The sequence below is a fragment of the Neovison vison genome, chromosome 2 (genome assembly GCF_020171115.1).
Source record: "Neovison vison isolate M4711 chromosome 2, ASM_NN_V1, whole genome shotgun sequence".
NCBI classification, from domain to species: Eukaryota; Metazoa; Chordata; class Mammalia; order Carnivora; family Mustelidae; genus Neogale; species Neogale vison.
In genome coordinates, this window is record NC_058092.1 from 175,758,436 (window position 1) to 175,776,773 (window position 18,338).

The window sequence follows — 18,338 nt, forward strand, 5'->3', positions numbered from 1 at the left end:
TAGAAATTGATAAATCCAGCTATCATATTGAAATATGTCAACACATCTATCTCTACTGTTGATAGATGTGGCTGTCAAAAATTTAACAGTGATTAAAAAGTCAGATAAAAAACACCATTAATGAGCCTGAATTTAATGAATGTATATATAAATCTACATCTAAGATTAGAGGATACCCAGCATCCTCTAATTCACATGGTACATTTACAAAAATTGATCCTGTACCAAGCCAATAAAACAAACACAATAAATTGCAAAGATGAAATATCATTTTAAAATAGGTTTTCTGTTTTGTTAAAAAAAAAAACTAATTTGAAATGGGGTGCCTGGGTGGTTCAGTTGGTTAAGTATCTGCCTTCAGCTCAGGTCATATTCCTGGGGTTCTGGGATCAAGTCCCGCATGAGGCTCCCTGCTCAGCAGGGAACCTGCTTCTCCCTCTGCTTGTGTTCTCTCTCTCTCTCTGTCAAATAAATAAATAAAAATCCTTTAAAAAATTTAATTTGATTCATTTTGCCTCCCTACTCCCCATGATCCCACACACCACCTCTCAAATTCTTCATATCAGAGAGATCACATAATTATCTTTCTCTGATCGACTTATTTCACTTAGCATAATACACTCTAGTTCCATCCACATTGTTGCAAATGGCAAGATTTCGTTTCTTTTGATTGCTGCATAGTATTCCATTGTATATATATACCACATCTTCTTTATCCATTCATCTGTTGATGGAATCAGGAGGGAGACAAACCATAAGAGATCCTTAATCTCATGAAACAAACTGAGGGGTGCTGGGGGGTAGGAGGTCAGAGATAGTGTGGCTGGGTTATGGACATTGGGGAAGGTATATGCTATGGTGAGTGCTGTGAAATGTGTAAGCCTGATGATTCACAGACCTGTATCCCTGGGGCAAATAATATGTTAATAAAAATTTTTTTAAAAATTTAATTTTAAAATGATAAATGAAAAGTCCTTTCATATTTAAAAATTTACCTACTTTTCGATAACCCTGAGTTAAAGAGAAAAATCACACTGGAAATTTGAAAATAAAACCTAGAACACTGTACAGGCTTCTTTGTGGCAACCTGAAATAATAGGTTCTGAATTTATCCTCCCACCTAAAGCACCAAAAAATAATAAAAAATAAGATATATGAAAAAACAGTTTTCAAAACCCTTGCCATCGGGCAACTTAAGATGGTGATCCATGAGAGATTGGAATCAAATGGGATGAACCCAAAGATTGTTCCAGTCTGCTGCCTTGAGAGTTTCTAGTCGGTGGTGCAGGAAGGGGAGACACAGGTGGAGACTGGGAGATTTACTGAGTCAAAGAGACAAAGCTGGGAGTTCTGGGAGTCAAAGTAACACAGCTGGCCCTCCCAGGACTGAAACCTCAGTGGAGACACATGCACAGAGAACCCTGGAAATCTGAAGACTGTCTCCCTCAAGGATTCAGGAGAGTATGGACAGCACATGCGTGTGTGGAACCCATGAAAGGGCAAGACAAGAACCACTATGATGCTTAACTTGATGTGTTAAATTGACTGGGCCACAGCGTGCCCAGTATTGGGTAAAACCTTACTCTGAGTGTATCAGTGAGGGTGTTTCTGGGTGAGATTCACATTTGAATGGGTAGACAGAATAAAGCAGATTGCCCTTGCAATGTGGGTGGGCATCGCATAATCAGTTGAAGTCCTGATTAGAACAGAAGGCTGACCCTCCCCAAAGGGGATGTCCTTTCGTCTGAATGCCTTCAAGCTGGGACATTGGTCTTCTCCTATCATCAGACTCAAATACAAACACTGTCTCTTCTTGCATCTCTAGCTTGGTAGCTTTCAGACTGGGATTTACACCACTGGATCTCCTGGGTCTCCAGCTTGCTGATTACAGATCTTGAGGCTTCTCAGCTCCCATAACCATGTGAGTCAATTCCTTATATTAATAATATAATTACATGACATAAAAATAATTAACTAATATAATTATAATTCCTGACAATAATAATATATATCATATACATCCTATTGGTTCTATTACTGTTGAACTATTACTCTATATTATATAATCATATTATTATTGTGTACAATAATCCATATATACAGCCTATCAGTTCTGTCTCTCTGGAGAACCCTTACACAACTACCCAAAAGATCAAAGGGTTAAAAGATATTCATCCAGGCCCTGCCAGACTGGAAAACCTCATGATTTCTGGGACAACAGGAAGAGTACTCCGAGGGACCTTGCCACAGTAGTGGGGAATAATTAGTCCCAGACTAAACTCTGTTCTGGTCCTGCCTAACAAACCATAAAGGCAGCCCTGGAGAGGATCAAACTGTTCCAAGGAACTTACTGCAGCCTAGAGCAAAGCTCAGAAATATTTATAGAAATACAAAAGTGTTGAGCTCCCAGCAATGTAAAATTCATAATGTCTGACACAGTGAAAAAAAATTACCAAGCATGCAAAGAAGCAGGAAAATACAACCTATATTATGATCAGAAAAATGATCTGAAACCAAAATAGGACAGACACAGGTATTAGAATTATCAGACAATGACATTTAAACAGTTACTTTTACTGTATTCCATATGTTCAGAAAGTTGAAACACTATATGTTGAAGCTTATAGGATACAGAGTTAATGATATTATGAGGGATGATTTTTTTGTTTTTTTTTTTAATTCTAGTATAATTAACATTCAGTGTTATATTAGTTTCAAGTATACACATGAAGGACATTTTATTTTTTTACCTTTTTTCAAAAAGATTTTATATCTTTGAGAGAGAGCACAAATGAAGGGAGGGACAGAGGGAAAGGGAGAAGCAGACTCCCCACTGCATGGTGAGTTGGGCTTGGACGTGGGGCTTGTCCCCTGGACCCTGCCATCATAACCTGAGCTGAAGTCAGATGCTTAACTGACTGAGCCACCCAGGCTCCTGAGGGATATTTTAGATGTTAATACTTGTATTAGAAAGACCAGGTGCTAAAAGTTAATGAGTTAGGAGGATAGATGTCATATAAATAAGAGCAGAAATCAAAATATAAAACAAAGATTATAATGGACCACCTGGCTGATGAGTAGAGCATAAGACTTTTTTTTTAAATTTTTTTTTTAAAAGATTTTATTTATTTATTTGACAGAGAGATCACAAGTAGGCAGAGAGGCAGGCAGAGAGAGGAAGGAAAGCAGGCTCCCTGCTGAGCAAAGAGCCTGATGTGGGGCTTGATCCCAGGACCCTGAGATCATGACCTGAGCTGAAGGCAGAGGCTTTAACCCACTGAGCCACCCAGGCACCCTGAACCGAAGACTCTTTTTTTTTTTTTTTTTTAAGATTTTATTTATTTATTTGACAGAGAGAAAGATCATAGGTAGGCAGAGAGGTAGGCAGAGAGAGAGGGGGAAGCAGGTTCCCTGCTGAGCAGAGAGCCCGATGCTGGGCTCTATTCCAGGACCCTGAGGTCATGACCTGAGCCGAAAGCAGAGGCTTAACCCACTGAGCCACCCAGGCGCCCCGAACATAAGACTCTTGATCTCAGGTTCATGAGTTTGAGCCCCACACTGGGTGTAGAGATTACTTTAAAAAAAAAAAGAAAGGAAGCACACCGTCTTTGGGGTGATCCGTGGTGGACGTTTTGAGGGCAGCTGACCTGCAGCCTGCGCGTCCCGGACCGCCTCCCGTGGAAGCCTGAGCCGGCCGTCTTTCTCCCTTTGTCTCATAACCATGTCCACCAACGAGAATGCTAATTCACCAGCTGCCCGCCTTAACAGATTCAAGAACAAGGGGAAAGACAGTACAGAAATGAGGCGGCGTCGAATAGAAGTTAATGTGGAGCTGAGGAAAGCGAAGAAGGTTGACCAGATGCTGAAAAGGAGAAACGTAAGCTCGTTTCCCAATGATGCTACCTCTCCACTGCAGGAAAACCGCAACAACCAGGGCACTGTAAATTGGTCAGTTGATGACATTGTCAAGGGCATAAATAGCAACAATTTGGAAAGCCAGCTCCAGGCTACTCAAGCTGCTAGGAAACTGCTTTCTCGGGAAAAGCAGCCCCCCATAGACAACATAATCCGGGCTGGTTTGATTCCAAAATTTGTGTCCTTCTTGGGCAGAACTGATTGTAGTCCCATTCAGTTTGAATCCGCTTGGGCTCTCACCAACATTGCTTCCGGGACCTCCGAACAGACCAAGGCTGTGGTCCACGGAGGCGCCATCCCAGTGTTCATTTCCCTGTTGGCATCTTCCCACGCCCACATCAGCGAACAGGCTGTGTGGGCGCTAGGAAACATTGCAGGAAATGGTTCCCTTTTTGGAGACTTGGTTATCAAGTACGGTGCGGTTGATCCGCTTCTGGCTCTCCTCGTGGTTCCGGATATGTCATCGTTAGCATGTGGCTACTTACGTAACCTGACTTGGACACTTTCAAACCTTTGTCGCAACAAGAACCCCGCACCCCCGCTAGATGCCGTCGAGCAGACTCTTCCTACCTTAGTTCGTCTCCTGCATCACGATGATCCAGAGGTCTTGGCAGATACCTGCTGGGCCATCTCCTACCTGACGGATGGTCCAAACGAATGGATTGAAATGGTCGTGAAAACAGGAGTTGTGCCCCAGCTTGTGAAGCTTCTAGGAGCTACTGAGTTGCCCATTGTGACTCCTGCGCTAAGAGCCATAGGAAATATTGTCACTGGGACAGATGAACAGACTCAGATTGTAATAGACGCAGGAGCACTTGCTATCTTTCCCAGCCTGCTAACGAACCCCAAAACTAATATTCAGAAGGAAGCCACGTGGACAATGTCAAACATCACAGCTGGCCGCCAGGACCAGATACAGCAAGTTGTGAATCACGGATTAGTCCCGTTCCTCATTGGTGTTCTCTCTAAGGCAGACTTTAAGACACAAAAGGAAGCTGTCTGGGCTGTGACCAACTATACAAGTGGTGGGACAGTTGAACAGATAGTACACCTCGTCCATTGTGGCATAATAGAACCACTGATGAACCTCTTAACTGCGAAGGATACCAAAATTATTCTGGTCATTCTGGATGCCATTTCTAACATCTTTCAGGCTGCTGAGAAACTAGGTGAAACTGAGAAACTTAGTATAATGATTGAAGAATGTGGAGGTTTGGACAAAATCGAGGCTCTGCAAAACCATGAAAATGAGTCTGTGTACAAAGCTTCATTAAACTTGATTGAGAAGTATTTCTCCGTAGAGGAAGAGGAAGATCAGAATGTTGTGCCAGAAACTACCTCTGAAGGCTATACGTTCCAGGTTCAGGATGGCACTGCTGGGACCTTTAACTTTTAGCTTGTACAGCCGACGCAGAAAGTTGTTTGTGGTGTGCTTTGTTTGGTAGAAGTTTGTCTTACTGTTTCTCTACTAAGAACTCTTTTTAAATGTGTTTTGTTATTGTAGCACTTTTTACAACAAAACTCTACTTGACCAGTTCCAAACTGTAAAAACTGTATGAAGCTCCTCCTGCCAGTGGGTTTCTTATTTCTATGTGGACTCTCCTCTCTTGCAGTGTCCTGTAAATAAAGATTAAATTCCACCCTTTTCTTTACTTAAAAAAAAAAAAAAAAGAAAGGAAGAAAGAAAGAAAAAACAAAATGTTAAAGCCAAACATCAGTTCTTCAAAAACAAGAAAATATTTAAATATCTGACAAAATTTCATCAGAAAAAAAAAAAGAGGAAAATCACAAATAGTAATTGGAGAGAAAATATCATAACAGAACACTACTATTACTTATGGCAACGGTTTGGAAAATTGGACCCAGTAAACAAATTCCTTGAAACATATAACTTATTAACCAAGTCCTGACAGAGTACCCACTTCCAAACTCACCTACTAGCAAGGCTTCAGTGCTCGCTATTAGGCAGAAACTTAGCTCCATCCATGGCCTGAGGGTCCCTGTGCCATGGCAGCTAGGGGTGGGAAATTAAGATCTATCTCATGAGCAGAAGACTATCAAAGAATTTATGGATATATCTTTAAAAAGGAAAAGAGCTAAAAGTTATCAGTGACATGAAGTGAGCAACCTGCCTTATGTCTGTCTTGACACGATGTGACATGAGGTACACAACTTCCTTATGAAGTATCCTTGCTGAAGATGTTGAACCTGAATGTAATGAAGCTTCTAGATCTAATTCCAGGTAGAGAAGATACTTTACATAATACAGGAAATGTTGGAACAAGGTAAATGACACCATGAAGAAATGATCAGATGTATCATGGGGATATTATCTCAGGACAACTGGCCTACAAAAAATATCATCAAAACCAAAATAAAACAATATGGAAAAAGCCCAGATGTCCATTGACAGATGAATGGATAAAGAAGTTGTATATATTCCATTCTATGCAATGGAATAATTCTCAACCACCAAAAGAAGACTATATACAATGGAATATTACTCAGCCATCAAAAGAAGGAAATCTTGACATTTTTAACTACATGAATAGAACTAGAGGGTATTATGCTAAATGAAATAATTCAGACAGAGAAAGACAAATATCATATGATTTCACTTATATGTGGAATTTAAGAAACAAAACAGATGAACATAGGGGAAGTGAAGGAAAAATAAAATAAGAGGAAAATAGAGAGGGAAACAAACCATAAGAGACTTCTAATGATAGGGAACAAACTGAGGGTTGATGGAGGGGAAGGGCTAGGGGATGGAGTAACTGGGTGATGGGCCTTAAGGACGGTATTTGATGTTATGAGCACAGGTTTTGCATTTAAATGATGAATCGCTAAATTCTACCTCCGAAACTAATAATACAGTATATGTAAATTAAATTGATTTTTTTTTTTTAGATTTTCTTTATTTATTTGACAGAGAGAGAGACAGTTGGAGAGGGAACACAATCAGGGGAAGCAGGAGAGGGAGAAGTAGTCTCCCCACCCAGCAAGGAGCCTGATGCGGGGCTTGATCCCAGGACTCTGGGATTGTGACCTGAGCCGAAGGCAGATGCTTAATGACTGAGCCACCAGGGGCCTGGAAAACATCGTTCTTAAGAGATGCATGGTGAAGTATTTGCAGTAAAGTTATGGGTCTGTAATTTATGTGAGAATGAATAACTCAATAAATGGAAAGAAAGAGAGGGAGCAGGGGGTGAAGGGAGAGAAAAGATAAGATAAAGCAAATTTGGCAAAATAATAATAATTGATAAATCTAGGAGAGGAATATATAGGTTTTATTATTATTACTCTTAAACTTTTTTGTAGGAATACCAGCAAAATAAATGATGATTAAGGATGTCAATTACCTGGAGTTGGGGTGGTGGCAGAACAAGATGACAGGGAAAAGAGGGTCCCATATGTGTAGAGTACTGTTAAAGTCGAAGTTTTAATGTTGGGTTATGGTTTCATGAATGCTTATTACATTATTACTATAAATTAATAATTATATGAATAAAGAGGGTCATAAGTGCACCAATGATGAGACTGAGTCATGAACCAAGCATTACATTACTCCACTTCTGTGTTCTTAAGTCACCACCAGCCTGCTCCCCCAGAAACACTGAAAATAACCATGTACCTTGGGTGGAAAATTCTAGTGATGGGAGAAAATCTGGACCTACAGCTATTTGAGAATGAGCTCTGAATTTTCATCTGAGTTTCATCCCTTTCAAATTTCAAATTTCATCTGAATTTTCATCCCTTTCATCTGAAGCTAATAATTGTGGTGTTCCAAAAATAATGAACAACTATTTTAAATACTCTACCATTAACCAATGATTCAACCTTGTTTAATCACATTCTTATTTAAAGAAAATGATACACTTCCACTGTTCTTTAAGGAGACATGAGTAAGGATGAAATTATCACGAAGATACATGGTATAAGAAGACTAAATATAAACTTCTCTTTAACAAAATTAGTGTTAATAATATTTCCAATAATTTATCATCTTAGAGTGTATATTTATTTTATTGCATCTAAGTGGAAGATTGCACAGTGGTAGAGAAGCTGTGCTTTGGAGTCAGAAAATCTTTGGGTTCAAGTCTCCATTCTACCTCTTTTTTTTTTTTTTTTAAGCTTTTATTTATTTTGACAGAGAGAGACACAGTGAGAGAGGGAACAAAAGTGGGGGGAATGGGAGAAGCAGGCTTCCCACAGAGCAGGGAACCCGATGCAGGGCTCAAAACCAGGACCCTGGGATCCTGACCTAAGCCAAAGGCAGACGCTCAACGACTGAGCCACCCAGGTGCCTCTTCATTCTACCTCTTACTGGCTGTCTGACACTGGGCAAATATTAGGTCTCTCTACAACTCAGTTTCCTCATCTGAAGCAGAATCTTCTTTTTTTTTTTTTAAATATTTTATTTATTCATCTGACAGAAAGAGAGATCACAAGCAGGCAAAGAGGCAGGCAGAGAGAGAGGGAGGAAGCAGGCTCCCTGCTAAGCAGAGAGCCCGACGTGGGGCTCCATCCCAGGACCCTGAGATCATGACCTGAGCCGAAGGCAGAGGCTTTAACCCACTGAGCCACCCAGGCGCCCCTGAAGCAGATTGTTCCATCCTTAAAGATAGTCCATTTAAAGTTCTTCGCTCAGCTCATGGCATGGCTGAATGTTATAATAAGTAAAAGGTAGCTATTGTTACCATACTGAAACATTTAACCCACTGAGACACCCAGGCGCCCCTACCATACTGAAACATTTAAATTGATTTACTTTATCTGTCTATTAATCGATACACACATATTTTAATATATATGTATGTGTATTTCCTACATACTGACACATTTACTTAAACAAATAATAAAAGAAATATGTGAATTTAATAAAATAGGAACTTAAATAAAATAAATATGTGAAACTCTGAACACTGGTAAATGTAAATACTGAATTTCCTTAACACATTTCTCACTGGATGATCTCTAATTCTAATCGACTCTACCATTTTACTATTTAAAAATCCTATGATTATTGCCATTACAAGTATTTAGAAGTCATTAAAATGAAGAGTTATTTCAGTTTGGACTTACGTTTTTCAAGATGGAAGAGAATGTTCAACTTGGACATTTTCATGACTGAATAAGTCTACAGAGCTTCTGCCCTTCCCCCAAGACTTGTCTATTTTATATTGAAATATGGAGAAATTCCATTGCACTTATTTATTTTTATTTAATTCAAGTTAGTTAACATATGGTGTATTATTAGTTTCAGGGATAGAGTTTAGTGATTCAACAGTTGCATACAGCACCCAGGACTCATTACATCAAGTGTCCTCCTTAATGCCCATCACCCATTTACCCCATCTCCCCACCTTCTCCCCTCCAGCAACCCTCACTTTGTTCCATAAAATTAAGAGTCTCTAATGGGTTGTCTCCCTCTCTGTTTTTATCTTATTTTATTTTTCTTTCTTTTTACCTATGTTCATCTGTTTTGTTTCTTAAATTCCATACATGCAAGAAATCATACAGTGTTTTGCTAGCCTTTTTGCTTTCCTTTCCTTAAGCTATCAAGGAAGGTATTCACAGATCTTTTTTTAAAATGCTATATTTTACTCCAGAGATATTTTGTTTATAGATACAAGAACAGGTATATTCGAGAAGTCTCATTTTATTTTTTTAATATTTTATTTATTTATTTGAGAGAGAGACACTGAGAGAGAGTATGAGCAAGAAGGTCAGAGAGAGAGAAGCAGACTCCCGTGGAGCTGGGAGCCCAAAGCGGGACTCGATCCCGGGACTCCAGGATCATGACCTGAGCTGAAAGCAGTCGCTTAACCAACTGAGTCACCCAGGTGCCCAAGAAGTCTCATTTTAGTTCCTTCCTTCCTTTCTTCCTCCCTCCCTTCTTCCTTTTTTTTTTTTTTAAAGGTAGTTGAAGAGAGTTATTCTAATTAAAGGTTTAATATATAATGATCTTTACACTGTGAAGCTTTGAAAAGTGTTAGTTAAATACAGTACCTTGAAATTACAAGTAAAATGATACTGGCAGCATATTCTTCCCTTTTGGTGTGTGGTCATTGTAAAAACAGAACAAAACTAGTTGAATGGCAATGTTTTTAAATGACCACACATCCCTTTACACTTAAGAGAACAATCTGTGTCTATTTCCTTATAGTGTAAATCCATGCTTTTATAAACTTGCAGTCACAGTGTTTGTGTCTGAGTGTGGTATTTGATTAAGGGAAATAACCATAATTTAAGTATTTAACCATTTCCGTATTAGACTTCTAAGTTGACTCTAAATTTATGTTATTATAGAAAATGTTATTACAAAATAGCAAGGTTTTTCAAGCATATGACTTACTTATATAGCGTTATTTCCTTTTGACAAAATAATGTTAGAGAAATACTAAGTTTAAAAAAAAAACAGAATGGACATGATCACTCTTCATTGCTGTATCACTTTCCAAGAGGAAGTGTGTGTGTATGTATGTGTGTAAAATATAGCAGTATATATTTTAGGATCTTATCTGAAAATGAGTGTACCAAAGATATGCTTTTTTTCAACTTAAATTATCTAACCGAGACCACATGTTGAAATTAACTTGACCAGTCATACTTTTGTCTTCTTCATCATTGTCGCCATTTTTTAAAAAAGCACAATCAATTAAGAGACTTGGATGTACTATTCGGTATTCAATTTAAAAGGAGAGTTTCCACTCAAGGCCATAATGAGATATTGGTTATTGTCAAAAGGTTAAATCCCAACTAGTTTCCTGGTCTGGCCAGTTCAGCTTTATTGCTGTCTGAAGATGGATACGTTGAATTTATTAAATTGTCTAGAGCTACAACCCACTAAATGTACTTGTCATATTTTCCTCAGTCATGGGATAACTGAATTAAGCTGCAACCTTTACAAAATATAGATAAGAAAAGAAATAACTTGGTTTATAGCTGGTAGGGATGAGAGTGGCTTCATCTATTTTACCAATTTGTTTCTACTACCCTCTAGTGGAATCATAGTCATAATATCCTCACAGCATTGCCTCCAGATTACTAATACACCGTGTATATAGAGTTTTGTCAATTTCAGCTTCACAGAGTTAGATATGATAAAGTCCTCGAGGGCATTACCTTTCTGCAATCTTGCATCTTTCCTTCCCACACTTGTCCTCTCTGTATAGTACTGCCAGATTAATCTGTTTAAATACAAAATGTGATCCTGTCACTCCCTGCTCAATCAAATAAAAAAACCTTTAGTCTTTCCCTTTGCATTGTTTGAAGTGCTGTAGGTAAACTTCCCTGAAGTGACTTCAAAAACCCTTCATGATAGGAATCTAACTCTTCTTTCCCCTCCTCTGTCTCTTTACCTCCTATCCCACTTTACCCTCCAGCCAAATCCCACTGCTGGATGTTCTCCAAACCTGGCCCCTGTTTTTCTTCTTTCTGCCTAGACTGTCTCCCACCTGATCATTCCCACCAATATCCTTCTTCCATTTCTCTTTGCCAAAGTTGGGCTTATATTTCAAGAATTAGCTCAAATGCACTCTTTGTTCAGCTTTACCCAGCTCCCTTCATCAATCCCTTGCACGCCAGGTGCCTTTTTGACGCTGAGCTGTCTGCTGCATACGCTGTTTCCTTTCCAGATGTTCCGGGCAGGCTCCTCTCCTTCATTCCCATTTAAACGGATAATATCAGCTTTCCTATCCGATGGAAAGCAAGGGTCACAGCATTAATGAAGCCTTATCTGCCTCCCCCAGAGTCTTTTTCCCCCTCTCCTATGACCCCATAGCAGCGTATTCCACCGCTCACCACCAGAGCAATTTTTGTGAGAGATAGTGATAAATCACACCTGTGAAGTGCTTACTGTGGGTTAGGCATTGATCTAAGGAAATAGTAGATGGATGACCTCATTTTATACTCAAAAACATACAACCAGGTCCTATTCATATCTTCATTTGAGTAAATGAGGCACAAGGAAATAAAGTGATTTGCTCAAAGCCACAGATAAATTAAGGGGGAGAACCAGGATTTGAAAGGATTTGAGACCATGCAGTCTTGATCCTGACCTTTTTTTTTTTTTTTTTAGAGACAGAATGAGCACACAAGCATGGGGAGGGCCAGAGGGAGAGAATCTCAAGCAGTCTGAGCCGGGAGCCTGATGTGGGGCTCAATCACAGCACCCTGAGATTATGACCTGTGCCGAAATCAAGAGTTGGCTGCTTAACCAACTCAGCCATCCAGGTGCCCCAACAATTCTGAACTTCTAACTACTGTGATGGTATAGCCATTCCTGGAGGGCTTTTGTTGGGACAGCACAGCTAGCTTCAGCATTTCTCCTCCTGCCTCACATTTTTAAAAAATCTGTCCATGTCTTCTGCCTATTACTTGATTGAATTATTTTTTCTTTGGGTGTTGATTTTGATAAGTTCTTTATAGATTTTGGATACTAGCCCTTTATCTGATAAGTCATTTGCAAATATCTTCTCCCATTCTGCTGTCTTTGGTTTTGTTGACTATTTCCTTTGCTGTGCGAAAGCTGTTTATCTTGATGAAGTCCTAATTGTTCATTTTTGCCTTTGTTTCCCTTGCCTTTGGAGATGTGTCTAGCAAGAAGTTGCTAAGGCTGAAGTCACAGAGGTTGCTCCCTGTGTTCTCCTCTAGGATTTTGATGGATTCCTGGCTCACATTGAAGTCTTTCATCCATTTTGAGTCTATTTTTGTGTGTGGTGTAAGAAAATGGTCCAGTTTCATTCTTCTGCATGCGGCTGTCTTATTTTCCTAACACCATTTGTTGACTTTTCTCTATTGGATATTCTTTCCTGCTTTCTTAAAGATTCGTTGACCATAGAGTTGAGGGCCCTACCTTACATTTTGAGTCTGTGGTTGGGGTTAGGCTGTGGAAAGACTCATGTAGGATCCCTGGAGTAGGAAGAAGTTCTTGTTTCGTCTTTGAAATTTTTTTTTCTTTTTTACTTTTTTCTCCATCTGGACCCTGAAGTTTTGAAGGGCAGGCTTGGGTCTGATTTTTGTTTGTATACCCATTATTTAAGCCCACACTTGGGACATAATAAAGGCTCCATATAGTGACCAAATGTTGAAACAGCAGGTATTTTTCACTTTTTATCTTATTTGGGTACCACATCACTATACTTTGTATTCCCTTAGTACTTGATGTAAGCTATCAGCTAAAGGAAGATATTTAACTAGTGGTCTTAAAAGAAGTGTAATCATTTGATGTATTTTTCTTATCTTGGCCCCTCCTTTCAAGTCAAGGAGGACAGGAAGTCTAATTCATCTTTGTATCTTTAGTGGCCCCCAAATAATGCCAAGAGAACAGAAAACACTCAAATATTTGGTGAGTGGAACTGAAAGAGTTTAATTTCCTGTCATACCTGAAAGTGCCTGTCTCATTTTTTAAGAAAGAGTAAATTATGTTTCATCTCTATCATTTTAACAGGAGGAGTGTGTTTTTGCCGCTCTGCTCTTTGGAATCTGTCAATTATAGTAAACATTTAAAAATAAGCAGAATATTGCAGGTGAAAACCCAGGCCTGTACCATTCTAGATGACAGCTTATTGAGTTAAATTAGAACTTCCTTTGTTTAACACCATTAGAAAATAAACTTTTATGTTAATTCCTTAACTTACTCATCCATAATCCATTACCCTGGACAACTTTACGAAGATCAAGATTTCAAGAACTACTTCTCCCTCTCAATTTTTAGTTCTAGCAGAAGGCCTATTTTAGGCATAAGGAGTATTGTCACAAAATTGAAGAAGTCCATAAAAAATTATCAAAAACACCTCAGAGATTCAACTAAAACAAGAACCCTGATCATCTCAGCAGCCCTGATCACTTCTCCTGGCCCCGATTATGTTTAAAATCTTTTACAGTTTAACGCTTAGACTTACCATGAATCTCATAAAGCTGAAGAGTCAAGATGCTGCCTTAGCACAGGCCCCTTCCTGGGCTCTGAGAGGGGTGTTCCCATAATCACAGGTTTTTGATAAAATGCATACACTAAGGTAGGTTAGCCACAGGTCTTTTTTCCAGTTCAACTCCCCACTAGTCAAACTTCCCCATCTGCCCAGTGGTACTGGTGGGACCAGAACATTGTGGGGATTCAGCTCAGGGGAAGTTGAGCTGAGGATACATTTAGTTGAGGATTAGCGGTATCTACTTATTCATCCCCAATGCTTCCAAGTCATTGCCAGCAGTCCTAATATAGCAACAGCTTCTGGAAATATTCCTTCTACCCATTCTGTGAATCTCCTGGCATGTGAAAATGAAGGTGTAGGGTCTGAGGTCTTATCTGAACGGGAAGTAAGTGGGTAATAGAGGAGAAGCTAATCTGTGGGAAATTCTTCCCATTAGCAGATATGTAAAATTCTTATCATTACCTCATCCAAACTGAAATTCTCTTGTGTCAGGAATGCACTTATTAACACAGCAGGAACAACGATAAATGCATCAGACAATTTTTGGAATCTGGAAACTTTAGAATCATGCAAATAAGAATTTAGTGTAATACCTGTGTTTGTAAGGCATAAGTTTAGACCAATCTTAAAAGCAGCTCATATGTGAAAGAAACTTGATAAATGTTTTCTCAAATTTGATAGAAAGTCTAAAAAATCTACATGATGTTATCAATAAGGGGGTAAGAAGTCATAAAAACTTTTTTGAAATCATTAATCATAAAAAGCCAATTTGGATTAATCATGTTAAAGGGAAGACTGAATTATCTTTTTTCTCTTCAAAGTAAATGTTACAAAATTGTATTTCATATAAGGAGACAAAGATAAAGAATTTGCCAGTTGGAAGGATGAATAAGCGTTTAGAATATGGATTCTAAAAGTTGTTGCTCCCCAGAAATGTAGGACAAAAAGCATTATAAGGATATGTCAATTAATAAAAATATAATTTTCTATGAATTTTGTGATTTTATGGTACTTTCCAACTTTTTAAAAAAAGATTTTATTTATTTATTTGACAGAGAGAGAGAAAGAGATCACAAGCAGGCAGAGAGGCAGGCCGAGAGAAAGGGGGAAGCAGGCCTCCTGCTGAGCAAAGAGCTTGATGTGGGGCTCGATCCCAGGACCCTGAGATCATGACCCAAGCTGAAGGCAGAGGCTTAACCCACTAAGCCACCCAGCCCCCCCGGTACTTTTCAACTTTTAAAATTTTGTAATTTTACAATTTCTTATTCTCAAAATATGTTCCCTATCACAACAAATCCAGCATCCTTTTTCTTTAAAACGGCCCCCAAATGGTAGATACTTCAGGCCTCATGGATCCAACATCTGCCTTTGTCCATCTGAGGACACATGGCTATTATATTGGCACCTCATACTCAACATGCCCAAATCAGCACTCTCCCCAGCACCTCCTGGACTACCCTCCCCCTCCAACCATAAGTATCCCTCAGTTTCTCTCCAGAAGTGTAGTGGCATCCATCCACTGTCAAACATATATCCTAGTCATCCCTGATGACTCTTCCTCCTTTAGTCACACACCAGATCCATGCTTCAGACCTTATAGTTCCAGCTCATCATCATTTCCTCCTCTTCAAACTGACTACCACTCCCCCAGTTCGGCCCCTGTTGAGATAGAAGGAGAGCCCTCCACTGGTCTCCTGGCTCTGATGCTACCTCATTGTCCCTCCTCAGAATCTTCTCTTCAGTTGACTTTTCCCTCCTAATCCCACATCTGACTATGTCACCCATTACTACTCACTTTTTCTTTTTTTTCAGTTTCACCCTCCATCCACATCCTTTGGGGAGATCCTGAAAGGCCCTCCCAGGTATGGATATTGCCTTACTGGATAACATCATTTCTCTGATCCTTTCTCTAGCTCCCCAAACTCCATTTATGTTCCAGGAATTCTGAATTAATTTCAGTGCATCAAAGATGCCTTATTATTTCTTCTCAGTGGACTAGAAATCTCTCCTCATGCATGTGTCTGCTTGGCAAACTCTTCATTCCTCGGGACTCAGTTTAGAACCTGCCTCTGCTGTGACGCCTTGCCTGACTGCTCTGCCCTCCGCCACACTCACAGCTACTAGGAACCAGCATGTTCTGCACAGAACGGCCTTACCTCACTGTAAACATTTGCTCCACACCTATTTGGGAAGACACAGATCTGTTCATCTGTTGTCTTTGATCCTCCTTGGTTGATGAATGAATTTCTCCTCTCTTTTCCATCCCCAGTTCTCAAATTTCCAGTGAAAGATTGAGATAAGTTGACACATGTGGATTTAAAGTATGGATGCCATAAAGCTTACCCGTGATTTCTCTTTCTGTCTCTTTAGTTGGAGGAATGAGGATGGGAGCTTAGAGATCACATATGACAAACTTTTATTATGGAATTGTTTGAACATTTAAAAAAAAAAAAACACATTACTTTTATAATTCAAAAATGCCTAACTCAAGAACAGCCGAGATAGTTCCATGTTTTCAGCTGTGATGAAAAGATCTTGGAACTTCATGTCTTGCTTTTTTCAACCACTTCACTTTCTGAATTAAGTAAAGGGAGATCAGTCTTCTCCTTTTGAGTAAATTTTGCAAAAAATTCCAAGAATTTTATCCAGTAGCAAAAAAGAGGCTTTGACCTCATCCATCCATCCGTCCGTCCATTTTTACGCGAGGTAATATATTCACACAGTGAGCACTTCACAAGAGACAACAGTCTCCCTCCCTCCTCTGTGCCCCAGGCACTCTTCCTCCAGGCACACTATTATTTGTAGCATTTCCTTCTGGGCTATTTTATGTGTTTACAGACAAGTGTTTCTTAACCTTTTTATCTGAAAAAAATACCTGTTTTAGTCTGCTTGGGCTGTCATAACAAAATAGCATAAAATGGGTGACTTATACATCAGAAATGTATTTCCTCACAGTACGGGAGGCTGGAAGTCTGAGATCAAGGAGCCCACATGGTGAGGTCTGGTGAGGCTTCAAGTTTATACATGGCACCTTCCTGCTGTGTCCTCACAAGGAGGAGAGAGAGTGACCCTGTTCTCTATTTTTTTTTGTTTTTTTTTTTTCTAGTTTTTCTTCTAATAAGAGCACTAATCCCATAGTGAAGGCTATATAATGAAGCAAACTTATTTGCAGTGACACCCACTTTTTTTTTTCTAAATGGAGCTTACCAAAATATAAATATAACATTTTTTGTAGCATATGCCTTTCCATCCTCTCATCCTCCGTTGATTTTTCATAGCACTTAGAGAATAGTTTTAAAATAGTTCTACACCTCTCCTGTGCAACCCCTTAGGACTCTTTAAGATTCTTGTTCTAAATTCTTTGTTGCATAACACTGGGGGACACCCTGCTCCCCACAATGGCAGTGCACCAGCAGACACCCCACACACCCTACAATGGTGGCACCCTGAATGTCTTGGGCAGACTTTAAGTGCTTATTTCATGGAATTTCCTCTGTTTGGAAACCACACCCCACAATTCTTTCTCCAATGTTTGTTCGAATTAGTAATTTGCCCCTCTATGTTCTCATTTCACTTTACAGCACAAGTTACAATGTAAATGCCAGAATAAAATTCTAAGTATCATGTGTTCTCCTGCCTCCATCACCTACAGATCAGGATTGTATCTGATTAATTTTGTGTCTATAAAGTACTTTAGAGACACTAAATTCAAGTTGGCCCAAAGAATTAATAAACTGTATTTGGGAAGATGGTAGCATGAACTTACAAAAACCTCTGAAAGTTTAAAAACAAAGATAATTGAGATAAATTGAAAAATCTAGCATCACAGCTATGGAAGTTTGTGGTCTTCTTTATGTTGAATGTAAAATGTAAAATGGGTATAATGATTTACTAGCTGCTTTTAGATGCTATAAAATGAATGCCTCCCAGAGAGATATATATGTACTCATTAAAATCAGTACCCTGAGCTGGCAGAGAACAGTCTTCTTCCCTAGAGCACTTCTTTGGAGCAGTCAGTTTTCATTTAAAATGTGAACTGAGGGGGCGCCTGGGTGGCTCAGTGGGTTAAGCCACTGCAGGTCATGGTCTCAGGGTCCTGGGATGGAGCTGCAGGTCGGGCTCTCTGCTTGGCAGGGAGCCTGCTTCTCCCTCTGTCTCTGCCTGCCTCTCTGCCTACTTGTGATCTCTTTCTCTGTGTCAAATAAATAAAATCTTTAAAAAATAATAAAAATAAAATGTGAACTGGGGGTTTTAAAAGTAAGTTTTCAAAGTCCTTAGGTCCAACTAGAGATTTCAGAACGCCCTACCTCCAATGTGAATCCCAAATGTTCTCTGTCACCTGGGAGAATAAAATTGTTAAGGCCATGTGTTTGTACCACAAATAGTGCCAGATGACAGATGCTACTCACTGTGTAAGAAGGTACTAAACACTTAAATACATTTGATATACCAGCTCCATTCTTTATCCTAATCTGGGCCATTAAAAAA

At 39.3% G+C, this 18,338-nt stretch overlaps 1 protein-coding gene across 1 annotated transcript; it reads left to right on the top strand.

Moving 5' to 3' along the window:
* Positions 1 to 3,581: 3,581 nt before the first annotated feature.
* LOC122898902 (importin subunit alpha-1-like) lies at positions 3,582 to 5,562 on the top strand. Its single transcript, XM_044236563.1, has one exon. It carries the CDS (start codon positions 3,722 to 3,724, stop codon positions 5,309 to 5,311), a length of 1,590 nt encoding a protein of 529 aa, XP_044092498.1. The 5' UTR covers positions 3,582 to 3,721; the 3' UTR covers positions 5,312 to 5,562.
* The last annotated feature ends 12,776 nt before the right edge of the window (positions 5,563 to 18,338 follow it).